Source organism: Peromyscus leucopus, chromosome 8a (assembly GCF_004664715.2).
Source record: "Peromyscus leucopus breed LL Stock chromosome 8a, UCI_PerLeu_2.1, whole genome shotgun sequence".
In the NCBI taxonomy this organism is placed as follows: domain Eukaryota; kingdom Metazoa; phylum Chordata; class Mammalia; order Rodentia; family Cricetidae; genus Peromyscus; species Peromyscus leucopus.
Genome location: NC_051085.1, coordinates 3,688,831 through 3,710,075, shown reverse-complemented (window position 1 = coordinate 3,710,075; position 21,245 = coordinate 3,688,831). Strand labels below are relative to the sequence as shown.

At 46.1% G+C, this 21,245-nt stretch overlaps 1 protein-coding gene across 4 annotated transcripts in view; it reads left to right on the top strand.

Annotated features, from left to right (window-relative positions):
* The window catches only part of Popdc3 (popeye domain containing 3), a 29,175-nt gene extending 19,858 nt beyond the window's left edge, over positions 1–9,317 (top strand). For 2 of the 4 annotated variants that reach the window (XM_028861761.2, XM_028861762.2), the window contains exons 2-4: positions 5,668–6,389; positions 7,325–7,433; positions 8,542–9,317. In XM_028861761.2, the coding sequence (XP_028717594.1) occupies positions 5,905–6,389; positions 7,325–7,433; positions 8,542–8,823 (876 nt within the window). In that variant the 5' untranslated portion in view covers positions 5,668–5,904 and the 3' untranslated portion in view covers positions 8,824–9,317. Of the gene's footprint in view, positions 1–3,323; positions 3,627–3,863; positions 3,883–5,667; positions 6,390–7,324; positions 7,434–8,541 lie in introns of those variants that run through there. The other 2 variants (XM_037200348.1, XM_037200349.1) reach the window with 2 other exon arrangements.
* Positions 9,318–21,245: the final 11,928 nt, after the last annotated feature.

Genomic DNA, 21,245 nt, shown 5'->3' with positions numbered 1-21,245 from the left:
GTGGGCAAAGCATTTATATGCAAGTATGAGGATTGAGCTTGTATCCGCAAAACTCAACTCATGCAAAGCCAGATGCATCTGTGTGTATCTGTAAAGCCACGGCTCCCCAAAACTCAACTCATGCAAAGCCAGATGCATCTGTGTGTATCTGTAAAGCATGGCCCTACAGTGGAGTGGGAGGCAGAGACAGAGTTCCCAGGAGCTCACAGGCCAGCCAGCCTGGTGTGTGCTGCAGAAAGCAGCAATGGGGGTCTGTTTCACACAAGGAGGTGAAGACCAAACCCTGAGGTTGTCCCCTAACTTCTGCACGTGTGCAGTGGTGCACGCAGGCACACACGCACGCACGCACACACAGTGAGAACAGAAGTACCCTGCATGGGTGGATAATGCTGTTCCTGAAGTTGTATGCTATTAAAGGAATATCCTAGAGCTATAGGTGACCAATCTTCCTGAGCTGTTGACCAGGGAGACCCCAGAAGCCCCCAAAACAATATGGGCTATTACCATTGCTCTTGGCTGTGCCCCAGGCCTCGATAACAAGACGCCCATGCTGGAGATGCCATACACTGTTGTTTCAGAACACAGTAAACTTAAGCGGAACTGAGCTGGAAGCTTCCTCCTGCTGGCCAGCTTTCATGGTACTGGAAGGGACTCTGCAGGCTGCTGGGGCAGAAGAGTCATCGGTTATCTTAGCCAGTTGTCAACACTGCAAGGTCAACACTGACCTGCCAAGCCAAATGTGCCCACTGGTACAATAGTGGCATTGCAGTTATGGGGGGTTAAGTGGCTGCTTTCTGATGATTTGAGATCTGCTTAGTAGGAGGGCATCCATGCCTAGTACTGCAAACCAGGTCACAAGCCCATGGCCCGGAGGTCATAAACAGACCCTGTGGGCAGCGGGGGTGGGGGGAGGGGGCGGTAGATACTACTGGTTGTTTATTTGCTATTTACTTTTTAGACCAGGTCCCACTAGGTAGCCTAGGCTAGGCTGGCCTCTAATTCGGCCTCCTGAGTGTTGGGATTTCTGGAGTGGCCACCTTACCCAGTTTCTGGTGCCGCTTTAAGTAGAAAGAACAGGTGGTGTTTCCCCTGCTTGTTGATGATTAAATGTTCCTAGGCTCCCATGGAGAACAGGAGGCAGAGTAAGAGCTGTGGCTTCTAAGTCTCAGTGATGTGTGGTGGAAGCAGATTAGTGCAGCAGAGAATACGGGTAACGTTTAAGCAGTTTGACCTTCAACAACTTATTTACCTTCTCTGAATTTCAAATTTCTCATCGGTAAACTTGACATAACATTACCTGCCTCACAGGGTTGTTCAGTGAGATAGTTTTAAAAATCTGCCTGGCACATAGGTACTCAGCAGTAAATATACCATCTCAAGGATAAGTAGGGGGAAAAAACAGCTCAAGAAAATGAGAACTTGGCATATGGAACACATACTGAAGTTGGGATCTGATTTTAATTAATGAGTTGAATATTGGAATTTTTAACTTGTGGGTTGCTTGGAAACCCAAACTAACTCAATAGCCTGGCACCAAACTAGTTGTTGTCTTAATCAAAGCAGTAATTAAATGTTCTTAAGCTCAAGGTTGTAGGTCAAGGATTCCCCTGTGAATTTGGCGTTGGTCCAGCCGTTTTGGGAAAAAAGAAAAGATTCCCCAAATCGTCAATGTATTTGTGCTGAAGTATCTCTGAGGTTTGGCTCTTTCCTGCATCTGTACCCCTAGAGCACCCAGAAGGTATTTCAACATCCCAGGTTAGGGTGGAATAGCCCAGCATATTCAACCAACACCCACTGAGTGCCAGGGGTCAGGAACACGGTAACATCCATCTCTTGCCCTCCTGCCCTTTAGAATTTCAGAACCTGGGGAAGAATCAGTCAGTGTTAAATAATACAGCAAACGGTTTCATGAGTGGCTGGCTGTGTCTCCAGAAATAGACTATTAGGAACTGAGCAGTACAGGCAGATAGAGCAGCTCTTACACATCCATTGAGAGCTGTTTTTAGTTTCCTGGCAAACCTGTTGCCCAATATTTTCACACTACCTGATCCGAAGCTTTGAGTCCTGGCCAGAGTGAAACTGGGCAGAGGGGCACTTGGGCATCCATGCTGCAGGATGTGACTAATTACCCTTTCACCAGCACCCAGGGACCTGAACAGCCTGTGCCCAGCTCCTCAGGGATTTCACCAGGCTGTGCCCAGCTCCCCAGGAATCCACCAGGCTGTGCCCAGCTCCCCAGGACTGCACCAGGCAGTACCCAGCTCCCCAGGACTGCACCAGGCAGTACCCAGCTCCCCATGTTTGGCATGATGACTTAGATTCTGCCTCCTTGGGCAGTGAGATAATAAACGAGATTGCTCTAAGCAGCTAAACACAGTCCTGGGCTAATCTTCATCAGTGTGCCACCAGAAGTGTGCTGCCTGCCACTGTGTACTTTTATCGTCATATGCATCTTATTCCTTTATAATTCACAGTCTTAAAGATTTAGGAGAAAAACTGGATAAACTTGGAGTGCTGTGTTAGTTGCTAGACTTTGTCTCCACTTGTAGCTCAGTGGGCAAGATCAGTTACTGCTGCGGGAAGGTGTCCACGGTGCTGCGTGGGCATCTCAGCAGATATTTACAAACAAAAATGCCAAGGCCTGGGGGTCTGTGAGGCAGGCAGCTGGTGGATGACTCATGTTCGGCCCTCAGAGCGATCGTGACACATGGCAGAGGCCCTTTCCTGCCCATCACCTGCTCCTGTCAGTTCTTCCTCCTCTAATAAAGTGCATCTGTTGTGGTGACTGAATACAAACACCAAGCTGGGTGTGGAGTAATTCAATCAGGGCAAGTCCACATGCTTGGCGGTACTGTGTCCAGGATGGAGAGAAGGCCGGTAGCAACTTGAGTGTAACAGAAGTAGGCCGGAAGCACAGTTCCTCCTAGGACTGCCCTGGATCACACTTCTGGAGCATAGAGGCCCCGACATACCCTCCAAATCAAGCATTTTAAGGGGACGATTCCCCTGTGCTCCCTTCTGAATCATCATAAACGTTTTATGTGGCCTTTCTCTTATCAGTATCATCTTAACATTTCACTGAGGATTATAAATTTTTAAGGGAGTTCAAACCAAAGTTCAGAGACATACTAGCAATTCTTTTCATATTGGTTTTTGTGGCTGTGTTGGGTATCCTGAAGAATTGATTGGTTAAAATGCCCCAGTTTCAAAAGTAAAACAGCAGGAGTGACATTTGCAGGCTGGTATTTGCAGTTCTCACTCATCCTTGCATTTTTAAGAGCCGTTCTTTGTTGTGAGAGACTAGTAGTACAGAATTTTGTGTGTTGTTTTTCCAAGAGCAGAAAGTGAGCATGCTCAGAATGCTAGTCTGCTTGAAGTGTGTGTGTCTCACAGACTGACTAGAATTAGGGATCTGCAAGATGCTTGAAACGTCTTTTAAAACAAGTAAAAATCACAGTAGCACTCTAAGTTGCATAACTAAGCCTTTTTTGTCCCTTCCCTCCTGTTCCCTTTCCTCTTTCTGATTCATCTGGCAGGGCTCTTGTTACTTGAGGAAAGGTGCATGAATGAGGAGCCTTCATTTCAGTCTCTGCTTCTGTGAGTGATGACCTGTGCCTTCCCACTCAGTAAGACATGTTCACTTCTGTGTGTGGAGTTTTATTTTTCTTTCTGAGACACTGCTGTGATACACGGTACTTTAACAGGTGTCCTGGAAGACAGTAAATACAGCATCCACATTCAAGGTCTTTGCATGTTAGTGTTCTTTAGGTCTCAACCTAAAGGACACTTCACAGTGAAACCACTGGTGGTGAGGAAGTGGTATGGGGAAAGGTGCACTGACCCTGGACCTCTGCCATCACAACCAGTTCTCTCCAGACCCAGGTAAAAATGTTAGCATTCTTATCACATTGTGGCAGGGTCCTGTGCTGTTGTTCCCTTTGGGGCTGGGTAAGTGCAGAGTCAGTGACACAGACTCTGGAGAATGTTGAAACAACAAGCTCAGTTTATTCAGCAAGAGGCAAGCCTTATATACCCTCCACCCCACCCTGGGGGAAGGTCTGATGAATATGCATCTGCTGGTGTGACATGGCTGCCTCTCCTTGGTCCAGGTCATCTCCAGATCATGTTTCAGCTGCTGTTGCTAAGACCCTTAGGCAGACCCAGGTTGGCTCTCAGAAAGTATCTTATTACTGGTTTGGGCTGCCTGACGCTCAGGCCTGTTAGGGATGAGTCATCCCACACCACATGGTTGAAAGAGTAGAGAATATATGAGCAGAGGTGCAGAGCCAATATTGTTGATCATCTGGTAAATATTTAAGAAACAGGAATTAATAAGTATGTTTATTTATATGGATTTGATATTAACCTGAACCACTGATATAGAAAATTATGCTATACTATACTATATATTTTCTTAAATTATCTGAATCTAACTTATTAAACATTTTCACAGACTATTATGTATTATGTAAGATCTGTCTCCTGGCCATGTGTTTCCTGATTTATTTAAGGTCCTTATAAAGTCAAGTTTAAACCATCTTCCATGAAAGACCGTGTGACTGGATCCAGCACATGGGCATTGGTGATGAAGCCCTGCTCTGCTTTGACTGTTGTATAGCTTGGATATATTCCTGGCTCCTCTGAGCCCCCATTTTTTCATCTATAAAGTGTAAATACTGTAGCATCAGACAGTGTCCCTCAAGAGAGGAGGAGCTTGGAAGGTCCACGGGTTCATCATAATTACATGGAGAGCTTGTTCAGGATACACATCCCTGGGATCTCACATATGTAACATGGGGACAGTCTGTGGCTCTCCATTTTTAGTCCTCATGTCATGTGATTCTGAGTTACACTGTACCACTGCTTTAGAGACGAGCAGACTTTAAAGGATTTAGTTACCCTGTGTCCTGGTTTGCTCTCTGTTGCTGTGACTGAAATTTGGGAGGAAAGGGTTGATTGCATCTTACAGATAGTGTCTGTCATTGAGGGAAGTCAGGCCCGGAGCTCAAGGCAGGAATCAGGAGGCAAGAGCTGAAGCGGAGACCATGGAGGAACGTGGCACTGACTTGCTCTCATGACTTCTCATGTAACTGCAGACCAGCGGCCCAGGGCTGCACCCTCCACGGTGGGCGGGCCCGTCCACATCCATCATTAACCAGGAAAATGCCCCACAAATTTGCCTTCCACAGTCTGAGGGAGGCAGTTACTCAACTGAAGTTCCTTCTCAGGTGACTCTAGTTTGTGTTAAAAAATTAACCTTCACACCCTGAAAAAGGAATAGCTAGCCAGGGCCGGAGAGATGGCCCAATGGTTAAGAGTACTGTCTGCTCTTCCAGAGGATCCGGGTTCAATTCTCAGCACCCACATGGCAGTTCACAGCTGTCTGCAATTCCAGTCACATGGTATCTAACAGCGTCACACAGATATAGAAGCAGGCAAAACACCAATGCACATAAAAGAAAAATACATGAATAAAAAAAGAAATAGCTAGCCAATTCTAGTAAATATGCTTTTATTAGAATTTTAAGTAATATTTGTGCCTGAAACATCCTGATTTCATAACAATGGGAAGTCAATTTGCATAAGTAGTGCTGTTGATTCATTAAGTTAAAGCACAATTCATTCCTTTTGCTGAATTAGATCCTCTGTCCCCTTTCTCTTACACAGGAAATAGCACAGTTTTTGAGGACTTGCCCTAACTCAGGAGCCTAGATGAGCTTAAAGACACTGGTGCTAAATCTGTAGTTTTTCGGCTCCATGCCCACTGAACCCCTGGTCATGCAGCTCCCGCGTGCCCTGGCCTGCGAGGAGTGAGCAGCAGTCGGTGATGGGAAAGCGAAGGACTCCAGGGCTGGCTTCGGTGTCATCTAAAGCAAACTGATAAAGGAAGCTGATAGTCCGGCCATGGAAAAGAACTCAAGTTTGTGGAGGAGCCTGGTGGGTGAACACCCAGTCTGCACGGCCTGGAAGGAAGAGGCGGAAGGCGCCATCTACCAGCTTGCCAGTATCTTGTTTGTAGTAGGTTTTATGGGCGGCAGTGGGTTCTTCGGGCTCCTGTACGTCTTCAGCTTGCTGGGGCTGGGGTTCCTGTGCTCCGCGGTCTGGGCGTGGGTAGATGTCTGCGCTGCTGACATATTCTCCTGGAACTTCGTGCTGTTTGTCATCTGCTTCATGCAGTTTGTTCACATTGCCTATCAAGTTCACAGCATCACGTTTGCCCGAGAGTTCCAGGTGCTGTACAGCTCCCTTTTCAAGCCCCTCGGGATCCCTGTGCCCGTCTTCAGAACAATCGCTCTGAGCTCCGAAGTGGTTTCTCTGGAAAAGGAGCACTGTTATGCCATGCAAGGCAAAACCTCCGTTGACAGACTCTCCCTGCTTGTGTCGGGAAGGTTTGTACCCTCGGCTGCCTGTCTGTCCCCTGAGGAGTTGTCCCTGTTTGTATTTTCCATCTTGGTGCAGCATAGGCCTGGGCGGCACTTAGCATCCTGAGACTTGGAGAAATCTTTGAGACAGGAATCATAGGTGTGGACATTTAGAAGACAGGGTATTGTTTACTTGAATCAGGAAATAATCTAGAGTCTTACTCTTTCCTCTTAGAAATAAAGTCCCCAGGCCTTAAAATGATGCATGAATTCAGTTCTGTGGATACAGTAACTGCATCGTAGCTAGTCACTGGATGTCGAGGAGGAGGAGGCAGCTTGAATGGGCACAACCTTCATTGGTATACAAAGGATTTTAGGCAGACTCTTCTGGCATTCTGTTACATGACTGGGAACTTCTAGTTTTATATTATCAAGTTTATGTAGTAAATTCTGTCATTTGCCCCCTCATGTGAAGTAGGAGTGAGGACTTCATGAGTAAATGGTACATATGTATAGACTCAAAACTTGGAACAGTTTGAGGGGGCAAACACTAATACGTTTTTCATGGAATTGAAAAGATTAAACCTGTAACTCACAGAGGTGCGTGTAGCAGATCTCCACCTGCTCTTAAACGCCCTCCCACATGATCAGAAAATCTGACTGAGTACACCAAGTCTTGTGCCAAAGCACAATAGACACACAGACTGGACTCACCTCATCCACGTTCAGCCTGATGACGTTTCGGCAGATTTCACTGACTGCTATTCCAGATGTTTAAGGGAGGAGTATCCGTGCACAAATCTCACAGGGTACTAAGGTAGTACGTGAATTCAATATTTTGTTCTTCAAAATTCAACAGGGCAGAAGTCACCAGAGGCCAGAAGGATATTCCCCCACAACATACCCCCAAATGTGCTCACACGTCCTTGTCCCTCACAGAAGATGCTCTTGTGTCTTGCTAGGATCCGAGTGACAGTTGATGGTGAATTCCTGCATTACATCCTCCCCTTTCAGTTCCTGGATTCTCCGGAGTGGGATTCACTGAGACCCACAGAGGAAGGCATTTTTCAGGTGAGGACCCAACAGGCTGCATGGTTAACACCCCAGTCTTCTGCACAGATGAATCTCAGTCCTGAAGCAGCAAGCATACCAACAGAGCAGCACACAGTGTGGCTTCAGTTTATATTTGACTTTGGGATGCAGTTTGTTTCATGCACGCTTCCCAGTTCTGAGTCCTGGGGACTGACGTTGCAGTCACAGAGAGAACTGGACAGATGTGGCAGGAAGGAGTCTGTGAATCCTCTCTGGACTTCCTGCATTGAACCTCCCATCTGGGGGGTTGATATGGAATAATAACTAAGATCTGACTTTGAACACTGTTGGCGGGTGTGATAGTTTAGAAAACGCCAAGAGAAGGAACTGCACTTACTACAGAAGAAATGGATTTTGAAATTTAAAATGCCGGCGGGCTTCCGTTTTCTCCAAACTTGCTGTCACTTCTGGCCGTCATGTAGAGGTGGTTTGAGGCAGTCATTTCAGTTGGTTCCATTTGTCATGCTGTTCTGTTTCCTATAAGTCAAAACGCACACGTATATGCAAATTCACGTAAGTGTGCAAAGGTGGTATTTGTAAATTCCATATTGTAGTAGAGAAACCAAGTTAGGGTTAAAAGCCCGCAATCTTCGTATTTAGGTATCTTTCTCTGCCATAGCCAGCTTTGCTCTTTCATTTTAATATCAAGTAGCTTTGCAAACTGCAAGACATAGTCAAGAGGAGCACTGAGATTAGATAAGTAAATTATGTCGTTTATTTTATTATTTAATATCTTAAGCTTTTACAGTATTTTTTAACATAAGAGGATAACAAGAAATTCAGTTGAAATTTGGGGCAGAAGAATGTGATTGAAGGAGCTGGAGAGATGGCTCAGTGGTTAAGAGCACTGGCTGCTCTTGCAGAGACATGGGTTCAGTTCCCACGCCACCCACATGGCAGCCCGCACCACCTGTAACTCCAGTTCCAGGGTATCTGGCGCCCTCTTCTGGCCTCTATGGGCACTGCACACATGTGGTGTATATACATACATGAAGGCCAAACACTCAAACACACAAAAATAAATCTTTAATAGCTGTGTTTGAGTTTCTTGCTTCCTAGTTTGATTTACGTGTCTCCGTGTTTTCAGGTGACTCTCACAGCAGAAACCGATTGCCGGTATGTGTCTTGGAGGAGAAAAAAATTGTACCTGCTCTTTGCACAGCACCGCTACATCTCCCGCCTCTTTTCCATCTTGATTGGCAGTGACATTGCAGATAAACTCTATGCCTTGAATGACAGGGTGTATACAGGGAAAAAACATCACTATGATATTCGGTTACCCAACTACTATCAAATGTCAAGTCCAGACTTGTCCAGATCACCCCTGACGGAACAGTTTCGGAATTCCAGACCACACTGTAACAAATGACATCACAACCTGAAGCTGTATGACGACTATGAAACAGACTTCATCATTCCCCAGACAAGTCAGCACACTGATATTTTTATAACTTAAATTCAGAGTCTAGATGCCATTGCCAGCTGTTTGATTCAATTTAACTTCTGCATTGCAAATAAAACTCACAAATTTTCCTGTATTCCTTGCTGTTATGATGGGATAGGAAGATGAATAATGATGGGCAGCTTGCCCTTTTTCTGCATCAGAACTGGGAGAATGTAATTTCTCATTTTCCAGTATTTTCTCAAACATGCTGTCTTGTGCTGTTAGCCCAGGAGAAGCAGTTAGAAATGATCTCAACATGAGAGCAGGTTGCTACTGTCCCATTTCTAGAATCTGCTTTTTTTGCGACAATCTCTGACAAATGTAAGTTCCACTGCTGGTGTGGGAAGCAGTTATTTCTTTTACATGTGAAGATCTTTGATGTGACTAAAAAGTAGAATAAATATGAGAAATGATAACACGCCGATTTGAAGGCTGCTTTCTTGCTACAAACAAGTCCTGCGCTTACGCTTTACAGTGACCATTTAAAAGAGGCAACTCTTAGAAAGCACAATTGCACATTAGTTGCCGAGTGAAAAGAACACCCACAAACAAATGGCAGAGTGCATGTCCTTTGAGCTCCCTGTGCTCAGCTGCAGAACTAGCCATTTGCCTGGGGCGGGGGGGGGGAACCCTGGAGGGGAGGTGGGGGGGGGAGAGCCCTGGAGGGGAGGTCACAGGGAGGGGGGGGGCGGGGCGGGGGAGCCCTGGAGGGGAGGTCACAGGGAGGGGGAGGGGAGCCCTGGAGGGGAGGTCACAGGGAGTTCTCAGCTCTGGAAGAAGCGCTTGAGAAAGAGATCCTTAGGTGCAGATCGGATCCCTATCTTTGGAAAACTGGCTTTCTGAAGCTCGTATGCAGTGGTCCTCGGTAGAAAGATCGGTTACAGATTTGACAAATAGGCCTTGTGCCTTGCTTGTGGCTCTGGGTTATAAATTGGGCCCTGATGATAGCTGTATCCAGTGGCAGAAGAGATTCATCCTTCACAGAGCTTACATCCTGGGGGCAAGAGAGAAGATAAACCAGAAAGCTTCTGGATACCTAGTGATGGGGTCGGGTCAAGGGAAACCAGAGGAAGCAGATGGGGGAGGGGTGCCGTGTTAGGGTGAAGGTCTCAGCAAGGAGGCCATGCTTCCTGAAGACCTGGAGGAGAAAGCCTTCTATTGCAGATGCCGAGGAAGGGTAGCACATGCAGGCTCCTAGGCAGAGCATGGCTGGCCAGGTCAGGGCCCGTGGGAAAGCCAGCATGCCTAGAGCAGAATGAGCACAAAGAGGAGAAGGTAACTGTAGGAAGGGTGGGTGGGGACGATCAGTCATGGGGACTTGGACTTGTATTCAGCAGCACTGTGGGGTTCGAAACAGTGATGTGTTCTGCCCTGTGATCACCTGATGACCTGCTGAGGACAGGGAAGATCAGGAGTGACAGTCAGATGCCCCGGAATCTGAGTCTGGACTCAAGGGATTGGTCTTGGCTAGAGATACTGCTCTGAGATGCTTAGCAGTGGATGGTATCTGAGCTCACCAGGAGATGCCAAGTGAGAGTGGATCAGGACAAAAGTGGCACCAGGATCTTACCTGTGAGATTTCCTTAGTGAACAGGGTAGGGACGTCAGCAGAGGGCATGGAGGAGCAGCTGGTGAAGCCGCAAGGACACCAAGGGAGCAGGAAGTTCCAGAGCCACGTGAAGACATTGGCCCACAGACCCATTTCTAGAATCCGCTTTTTTTTTGTGACAATCTCTGACAAATGTAAGTTCCACTGTTGGGTGTGGGGAGCAGTTATTTCTTTTACATGTGAAGCTCTTCGATGCGACTAAAAAGTAGAATAAATGTAAGAAATGATAACACACCAATTTGAAGGCTACTTTCTTGCTACAAACAAGTCCCGAGTTTTAATTTTAAAATTTCATTCCTGCTAATGTCTCACCTGGTGTTACATTACCACTTGGTCTTAACATCTGAAAGACACAGAGACCCGACTTCCCCCAGAGCCACTGTGCAGAAGGAACAATGAGGCGTCTTTAATGTGGCTGAGAGACTGCACAGTAGGAGGTCTGGAATAAACCAGTGAGCTGAGCAAGGAGGAAGGATGCTGAGAACTTCCCCAGGACACTGTGGTAGAGTGGTGACAGGTAAGAGCTGGGTGAAAATGCACCCAAGAGGAATGGGAGGCAAGACACAGGAAGAGCAGAAACAGATGGGCTCTCCAAGCACTTCTGATCTGAAGAGACACTGACATGGTCAGTCACCTGAGCAAGAAGTGGGGTTAGAAAGAGATGGTTATCGCTGATGAAGACATGAGAACAAGGCACCTGATGGAAATGGCGTGATCTCCAAGTGGGGTGCAGTGCTTGAGTGCTGCTCTTGAGTGGGTGAGTGAGGAAGGGGACCAGAGTCCTTAGACAGGACCGGAGCCGTCACAGACAGACAGGAGGCATGACTGACGGAGCACAGATGTCGGCAAGCGGGCGGGATAGGTGGTACAGGCCTGACATTCTGCTTCCTCAGACACCTCCAACGTAAAGCCAGGAAGGGGCTGGGGAGAAGTTCGCCAAGAGCAAGGTCTGTGTCACCCGTGGGAATGAGCTGCTGGATAGTGCAAGTCCAGCATGAACTAAGAACAGCATAGGATGCTCTCCTCTCTGGCCACACGTGGCCATGGCCGTTCTTAAGCAAACAGTCAGACACTGTGGCAGCCATGTTCTGCTGTAATCACACCTTCACCATAGCTCTGGGAGAAGTTCGGGTCTCTGTGTCTTTAAGACTTGGTTGCAGTTAAGCAACAAATTCCCGCCTTACATTAATCCCAGGCCATAATGTAATACCTTGGGTTACACCAGGTAATAATTTAGCAGGAATTAATTATCAGCTAGCCTTTTAACTACAAAACCACAACGATCAGATCACACAGCAGGAAGAGAACGAAATAGCTTATAGACGAGTTTCCCAGAAATCTGTTTTTATGAAAGGACACAAGGGAGCTGGAGAGATGGCTCAGAGGTTAAGAGCACTGGCTGTTCTTCCAGAGGTCATGAGTTCAATTCCCAGCAACCACATGGTGACTCACAACCATCCATAATAAGATCTGGTGCCTGCTTCTGGTGTGTAGGCAGAACACTGTATACATAATAAATAAATAAATAAATACATCTTTAAAAGAAAGAAAGAAAGAAAGGACACAAATGCAAGGGGATGGGGGGGTCTTAGAGGGAGAGAGGGACAGTGCAGGGACCCTCGCCACCTCCACTGTCACGGAGGGTTGGTACCAACCCTCGTACTGACACATGTGCTGTGATCCAACACATTCGTTTGTTTACAGGCTTTCTAACCTGGTAAAAAATAGAAGCAAAAGACTCCATGGTGACCCCTTGTAGCTGGAGTTTTCTCCAGTCCTGCCCAGCACCACGGACCCTGCAACCACTTACAAAATAATCACTAAGAAACTTACATTAATTAAACTGCTCGTCCATTAGCTCAGGCTAGCTCTTAGACTTAACACAGCCTACTTCTGTTAATCTATATGTCACCACGTGTTCCGTGGCTTTACCTGTGTGCCATTACATGCTGCTCCCCGGACGGCGGGGCTGGCGTCCTCCCGGCTTCCACCTCCCAGCCTCTCTTCTCTGTTTGTCCCCCATATCCCATACTTCCTGCCTGGCTGCTGTCCAATCAGTGTTTTATTTATTAATCCATCATAGCAACATATATTCACAACATACAGGACATCCCACAGCAACCCCCCTTGTAACTACACTGTGTGTCTAATAGGAAATGTCTAGAAAACAATATTGTACTATCTCAAAATATCCTGATCAGCGCAGATGGAAAGCAGAAGTGGGATCCTAGAAACTAGAGAAGCCCCCATGCACTGTGGTGCACAGAGAATTTAATTTCTATTAAAGCTGGGCGTCTTTTCACCTCTGTCTCCCATTGCTTGCAGTGAGAGGAGGCACAGAGTGTGCTCCCGTGTTAGAAAGGCCTTACAGCTGTGGGTAGAAGATCTGCGTGTGTGAAGATAAACGAAGCCCTTCTTCAAAAGGCAAGAAGAATTTCAAATCAACAGAGCGCTAAACAAGTTCGGGGCTTGCAAGCTGGAGACCCTCTGTAATCCCCCATGTCACATGCTCAGAAAGCCGGCGCTTGCCAAGCAAGGGTCAGCCCGACTCTAAAGAATTGGTGTGACTGCCTTAAGATTTTTCTGTCCTTCGTTTTGTGGCCAAGAGGGACTCTGAAGGGCAGTGAGAGGAAAAAGGAGAGCCGTGACACTAAGGGCCCAAACCACCACACCACGCTCGCTCGCCGGTGCAGCCCCGAGGCTGCAGGAGCCCCGAGGCTGCAGATCGTCTCACAGGCCCACTTCATTCCCGTTCCCCCAGAGCTGTTCGCGGGAACTGATCTGACCCGTGCGCCCCGACTCCATAGCCTTGGAACTTGCTCCCAAGATCGCTCTACTGTGAAGAACAGCAGCTGCATCTCTGAGCATTGGTGCTTTGTAGAAATCCTCTCCCCTCTTCAACGGTGGTGGGGCGAAGGGAAGTTTGTGCGCTGTCCTCGGGATGAGCCCGGGGTGGGCCAGGCTTACATCGCACACGCAGAAGGGCAGAACCAGTAAAGACGGCCCACCACCCCGATCTGTCCCTCCTTCCCTTTCAATCTGTGTTGAACCTTCTCTTGTGGTGGTTTATTCCCATAATCCCAGCACTTGAGAAACTGAGGGAGAAGAAGCATAAGCCTGGGCTGCACAGTGAATTTCAAGCTAGCCTGGGCTATGGAATGAGCTCTTGCCTACAAAACAACAACAACACACATACACACATACACATACACACACACACACATCACACATACACACACACATCACACACACACATCTCACACACACACACACATCACACACACATCACACACATATATCACACACATCTCACACACACATCACACACACACATCTCACACACACATCACACACACATATCACACACACACATCTCACACACACATCACACACACACTCACACACACACATCTCACACACACACATCACACACACACATCACACACACACACATACACACACACACACACACACATCACACACACACATCACACACACATCACACACACACATCACACACATCACACACACATACACACACATCATACACACACATCACACACATCACACACACACATACACACACATCATACACACACACACACACACACACATCACACACACACATCCACACACACACATCACACACACACATCACACACATCACACACACACATACACACACATCACACACACACATACACACACATCACACACACACATCACACACACATCACACACATCACACACACATACACACACACATACACACACATCATACACACACACACACACACACACACACACACGGGGTATGGGGGGAAGAACCAGCACTATTTGGGGATATAGCTCAGTGTTTGCCTAGCAAAGTCCTAAATTCAATCTCTGGTTCAAAAAAAAGCAAAACAACAACAACGACGACGACTCTCCTGGCTTAGCTAAGAAAAGCCCTAGGACAAACAAAACACTACAAAAGATGAGGGACGTGACAAGTTTGGTTTGACAGGGACACACATCGTCATGTGGGACTAGACAGTGTTTCCTGATGGGCTCCATGTTTCCACAGACAGTGAGCTGTTTAAAATATGAACCTTCAGCAGAGTATAGCAGTGCATGCCCTTGTTTCCAGCATTCAGGAAGCAGAGGCAGAGGCAGGCAGAGCTCCATGAGTTTGACACCAGCCTGGTCTACACAGCAAGTTCCAGGCCAGCCAGGGCTACACACAGAAACCCTGTTTAAACAACAACAACAAAAACCCTCCAGAGATGAAGTTCAAAATTAATACTGTTTTTATAAAAGATAGTTTTAGTATATTCTAAGCCCAATCGATTCTATTTTTTCATTCTACTAAAATGTTATTCATGTGTAAGCACAAATAAATATAGAGTTAATGTGATAGACCAACACCATATATTTATGAAAAGATGCAGCAAAATTGTAACATTAATAAATTTTTATCATCTACAATACCACTACCATTTTAATAACAGCCTGCATATTTGTATATATATCATCATGATCCGAGCATAATTTGAAGTTTTATTATCACGGTAACTTTGATTACCTTAAAAGCCTACTATCTATATTAAAGACTGACAGAGGATATCAGCAAAAGTACATGTAATTCCATTTGCTTGCTCCTTGAAAGAATACCATTTTATGTGTACAGGTCAGAGTCTGTGGGTAAATGGTAGCAGTCGAGCCTAATTCTTCTAGTCCTCCATTCTCCACAGTTTCCCTGACTTAGAGAGCATCAAAATGTCCCCAATCTGAATTGAAGAAAAAGTCAATGTCAAAATGCTAATAACACATCTTCTGAATTTGTCAGTGATTGCCAAAAGACGTCAGCCAACCAGGCGCCTTTCTCCTAAATCAGCAGCCCAGCTAGCTCCAGCTCAAATCAGTCTGCAAGTAAAATGCATAATAACAGAGAGTGCTACGGAGTTGGCCAGAATGAAAGAGCATGGCCAAGTTCTGTAAATTTGAGGTGGTCCGTTTTCACTTCAGATATTTCCAGGGCTCATGTGCGGCGTGTTTTCTAAGAGGCCTCCCTCGTCTCATGAATCAGCCTTTGCGTGCCACCCATCCCTCCCTTCGTAGAGAAAAATTCATTCAGTGTTTCTCATGGTTCTCTTTCCTTCCTCTTCTCTGGAGTAACACTTCATGCTCAATACAATTTTGTCAGCTGGAGCTTTTTCCAATAGGAGCTGGTGAGGGCTGCGAGACACAGCAGGTATTTTCAGTGTGTCACAAGCGGTTTCCAAGGAACAGGATGTTACAGAGATGGAGCTGTTTCCCTTGAGGCAAAGGTTCATCCAATGCACAGGCTTCACATCCCTGCTCCTGAGAAAGGGACCTCCCTTAATTTCCTCCCTGAGCCTCGGGGGAGTGGTACCTGGCACACGACGGCAGCTTTGCCAGCTCTCTGCCTCACAGAAGGAAAGCAACTGTACCTGCTCTTGCATCAAATCCTTCCCCAGTCAGACCTCAACTAAGCAGTGCCTCCGGCAGTTTCATCATTAAGTAAAATGGAAGGCCCGTGAAAATGCCGTTTACACACACCTTCCCCCCACTACCACGGTTGGTAGTTTGAACAATGTTTATTCTGAATGCGGAGCCCCGAAGCAGTTCCTGCATTCCAAGGTAGAAAACCTGAATACTGATTTGCTAAGAGATGTTTTGTGCTGGAAATATTAAAAAGATAAACATAGGCACATTGAAATTTTTGAAGAGTATTTGAGCAACTCCAGACCATAAGCAGTCCAGCCCTTCCCTGGGGCTGGGGCTGACAGAGGTGGAAGAGACAAATGGAAAGGATACAGGATTTGAGTGGTAAGTCCCTACTGCCTGTTAGCTGGTGGTGTCTGGCTGCATTGTGTACAGTGGCCTTTGATTTGCCACTAAGGAACTCAGGATCCTGGCATGCTCTCTGCCTAATGGCCTCCCAATTAATGTCTTCAAACAGAAACAGGCAATGGAGAATTATGCAAATTCTTCTGTTTTAAGTGATAATTAGTGTAATTGCTTGTTGTATTTTTCCCTAACAAATAGACAGTTTGGGGGACTCCTCTGACTTCACATTAAACCAGTCTCTATGCTGTTCCACTTATAAGCAACTTGTTCTGGCAAAAACTTACCTCTAATCTCATGGCTGGTACAGAGCAAATGCTCACTAAATTCTTATTTTAAAAAATGAACTGAGAAGACACCAATCCAGCATGCGCCATGGGCAAGCGCCTTTCCCCTAACCTGCCACTGACCTCATCCCACCGTGACCTCACACTCTCTCCCCAGTGAGGGCAGAAAACATTTTATCCTGTTACTTGAAAGAAGTTCCCAGCCAGGTGGTGGTGCATGCCTTTGATCCCAGCACTTGTGAGGCAGAGGTAGAGTCTCTGAGTTCGAGGTCAGCCTGGTCTACAAAGTGAGTTCCAGAATAGCCAGGACTACACAGAGAAACCCTGTCTCGAAAAACCAAAAAAGGAAAAAAGAAAGAAAGAAAAGAAGCATCCAATTTCAACAATAGTTTGTAAGGAACGCTGTTTTTGTTTTCTCTTTTGATCAAGGTGTTCAGGATTGTTTATCTGTCCCTAGTTCCCCTTGGATCTGGTTTCTGGTCATCTGGACTGGAGCCCCCGGAGTGTGGCATATGGCCCAGCTGTTGGCTCTGACATGCAGAGGTCTGCTTTCTTCCTCCTCCACGGACTGACCTTAGGCATTTCCTACCACATGACCACTCTGGGTGAATTAATGGATTATGAATAAGTGAATGAGTTCTGGAGGAATCTCGTGTTATCACCTCTATCCCTTCACTACTGCTTCCTCCTTGCACACCTTTCTCAAATTGTTCCTGTTCTGCAATTAGTCACCTAGACTGGGGGTGGGGGAGGCGGAACTGGAGAATACGGGGTGGGTAGAGGAGTGGGATGTCACTGTCAACAGGCAGGCACCATAATTCTAATAAAATGACCCAATGTGGAAGGATATTCAATGCCATTCGTTATTTATTCCTTGTATTAGAAAACAGTATGACTGTATCATCAACAAGCTGAATGGAAGAACATAAAGAGGTCATTCCACCATCGTAAGCCATTTTTCTATTGACATGTTGGTTTTTTTTCTATTTTTCTCATTCACAAATATAATTTTTTAAAAACTATGTGCTATTTCTTCAATGGAAAAATGTGTATTATTTCTCCTGTTGCAAGTACACTCAATTTTTCAACCGCCTGACATTGTCCCAATTGTATATGAACCACACACTGGGCACATGACATCTGAAAGTTAAACTAGACATGGCCCCTGGCCTCCAGTAACTTATGGGTTAGAAGAAGAGACACTGGAACCCAAATCTGTAAAAGTAGGGAGTGGTTGAGGCCATGAGGCACAGGACAAAATGTTCTGGGGCAACAAATATCGCAATGTCACATCTAAAAAGTTGAGAGACACTTTAGGATGTAGGCATAGGCAAGGACTTCTTGAAAAGGACTCCAATTATTCAAGAAATAATTCCAAGAACTGACCAATGGGATTTTGTGGATGAAAAGGCTTCTGCTCAGTAAAATAGAAAGACAGGGTATGGAATTAGGGATGGAGGTGTATTTACCATCTTCACATCGAATGGGATTAATATCTGGAATCATAAGAACTCCAAAAATTAAACACCAAAAATAAATATATTAATAAAGAGGAAAATGAACAGTCCTGAAAGGAAAATACAAATGACCAATAAGCATATGAACAATGTTCAATATCCCTAGCCGCTCGGGAGAGGCACATGGAGACGACACTGATTCCATCTCACCCCAGTCTGACGGTGACAATCAAGGAAACCATGACAACAAACGCTGAATGGGGCTGTGATACAGGACCGAGACACACTGCTGGCGGGAACCTGAACTGTGCACCCACGGAAGTCCCAGGACCGAGACACAGTGCTGGCGGGAACCTGAACTGTGCACCCACGGAAGTCCCAGGACCGAGACACACTGCTGGTGGGAACCTGAACTGTGCACCCACGGAAGTCCCAGGACCGAGACACACTGCTGGTGGGAACCTGAACTGTGCACCCCACGGAAGTCCCAGGACCGAGACACACTGCTGGTGGGAACCTGAACTGTGCACACAACAGAAGTCCCAGGACCGAGACACAGTGCTGACAGGGACGTGAACTGTGCACACACAGAAGTCCCAGGACTGAGACACACTGCTGGCGGGAACCTGAACTGTGCACACACGAAGTCCCAGGACCGAGACACACTGCTGGCGGGAACCTGAACTGTGCACCCCACTGAGGTCCCAGGACTGAGACACACTGCTGGCGGGAACCTGAACTGTGCACCCCATGGAAGTTCGTGTGGCGGGATTACCACATGATCCAGCTATACCACTCCTGGAATTGGAGTGTGCACAGCACAGAAATACTTACACATCCATGTTTACTGCTGCACTGTTCACAACAGCCGAGACATGGAACCAGCCAAGATGCTAATCAGTGCATGAATGGATAAAGAAAATGTAATACATAGAGACAAAGGTATTTTATTCCACCACAAATAATGAAGCTTTGTCACTTGTGGGAAAATGGGTAGAATTGGAGACCATCGTGTTAGTGGAGTGAGCCAGACCCAGAAAGACAAATGTCACAAAGTCTCACATATACACAATATAGATTCAAATATAAGTATATATATGAGATGAAAAGGTGGGAGCGGGCTATTGTGGGTGTTTTGGTTACTGCTGGATTGCTGTGAGGAGACACCATGATGAAGGCCACACAGAAGAAAGCATTTAGTTGAGGGCTGGCTTACACTTGCAGAGGAGTGTATTATCATCACGGCAGGGAGCATGGCAGCAGACAGAGAGACAGAGACAGAGACTGGGCCAGGCACAGGCTTTTGAACCTCAGAGTCCACCCCCAGGGACACACCTCCTCCAGTCCTAATCCTTCCTAAACAGTCCACCAACGGGAACAAAACACTCAAATACAAGAGCCCATGGCGCCATTCTCAATGAAACCGCTGCAAAGGGGCCAGACGGGGTATGAAGTGAGGGGGGACATGACGCTTTTTTCTGATTCATAATCTACATTCAGACACACACGTGTGTACATGCATGACATGAAGGCAGAAGTAGGTCTGCCAGAGGGGAAGGGGACACCAAGGGGTGAGGGAAGGTGAAGGAGAAGAAGGAGAGCTTGGCTGGTGGAGAGGCACAAACAGATGCACATGTGCACACGGAATGAAAATGTCATAAGGAAATCCACTTTGTATGTTAACTGAAAGTTCTAAGATGTTAAAATATTAAACAGACAACAGCAAGTGGGAGACACATGTCGACATGCTGAGTCACTAGCAACGTAAGCGCCGGTGCCGTGTGGTTAACAGCCGTGTTTTCCTCTGAGTTTTGCCGTTCCCTAGCCCCACTTTCTAGGCATCTGAAGTGTTATTCTTTCAACCAAGTCATTTAAAAACGTCAACACGTCTGTGGGATTTCCTGGCATATTTAAATGCTCTGCTGCTTTCAGATGCCAGTTTCTTAGCTCATAATGTATTCATACACTCCTTGTGAGATAGAGTAAGCAGTGCAGCCGATAGAGAGAAGAGCTTTAAAACTCACACTCACAGGCCAAGTGCCCAAGAACAGCTTTGTTTGGGGTTAGAAACTTTCCCTATATTGCCTTCCCACACTCTAAACAGACTCCATCGCTCTCAGAGATCCCGTGCAAACATTTTTATTCTTCTGTGGAAGTGCATGAGCTTCTCCGTAGTTTTCAAACAAAATGTCATTGTAACCATTCTGTGCAGCTCTAAATTGGGCCAAATATGTTTGATCTGAGATTAAAGAAATGTTTCATTGTATTTGCCGTTTTTTAATGCTAAATGATAAAACTGCTGGTATGTGGCTCATAAATATTTTATCAGGCTTTATATATGCACTAAGCTTGAGAGGTGTCTTATTTTCATGAATTTATTACAACAATTTAAGTAGTAATAATAATAAAAATTTGCATTTAAATAATTCATTTCCCTTGGGAACGGCAGTGCTTCGGCCCATCAGTCAGTGCTGGATGGTAGCTCTGTCACCTCCACCATTTTCCATCCTTTCGATGTGCTGCTTTGGGATTTGTTTCTAGCCTTACATCAGTTACTTGGCTGGCTATTATCAGGCTTCACATTTGCCTCCAAAATCATCTTCTGGGATAATTGATTCATGAGAGAGGATGATATTATACAATAGAAGCCATATGTTTCAAAGTCCTGCCTTCACCAGACACAGATTAAGTCCCGAGTGTGGGTTCACTTCCAATTAAATACTCACCAATCCATCAAGTAAAGAATTGTTACTAAGAATTTCAAAGAAGTATTTTTCTACAATTAGCCATTTTCTTTATTTCTAACGAATACCTCACGTTCCTCATGAACATAATGTTTAACTGTTGGGTAATAACAGTACCCTTAAAAGTGTCCTCCTAGGGGATTAAATGATTGTTTAATCTCTCTCTGTTCTGAAAGTACAGGTGCTTGGGATTCATCAGATGGCCAAATGGCTAAGGGTGCGTGTGTGCATGTGCGTGCGTGCGTGCGTGCGTGCGTGCGTGTGTGTGTGTGTGTGTGTGTGTGTGTGTGTGTGTGCGTGTGTATCTGCGATTCCCTACGACCTAGAGGAAGAGAATGAAAGACACAGAGGTTGTCACTGGTTTGTCTGGACCTTTCCACCTGTCCTTCTGGAAGTGTGT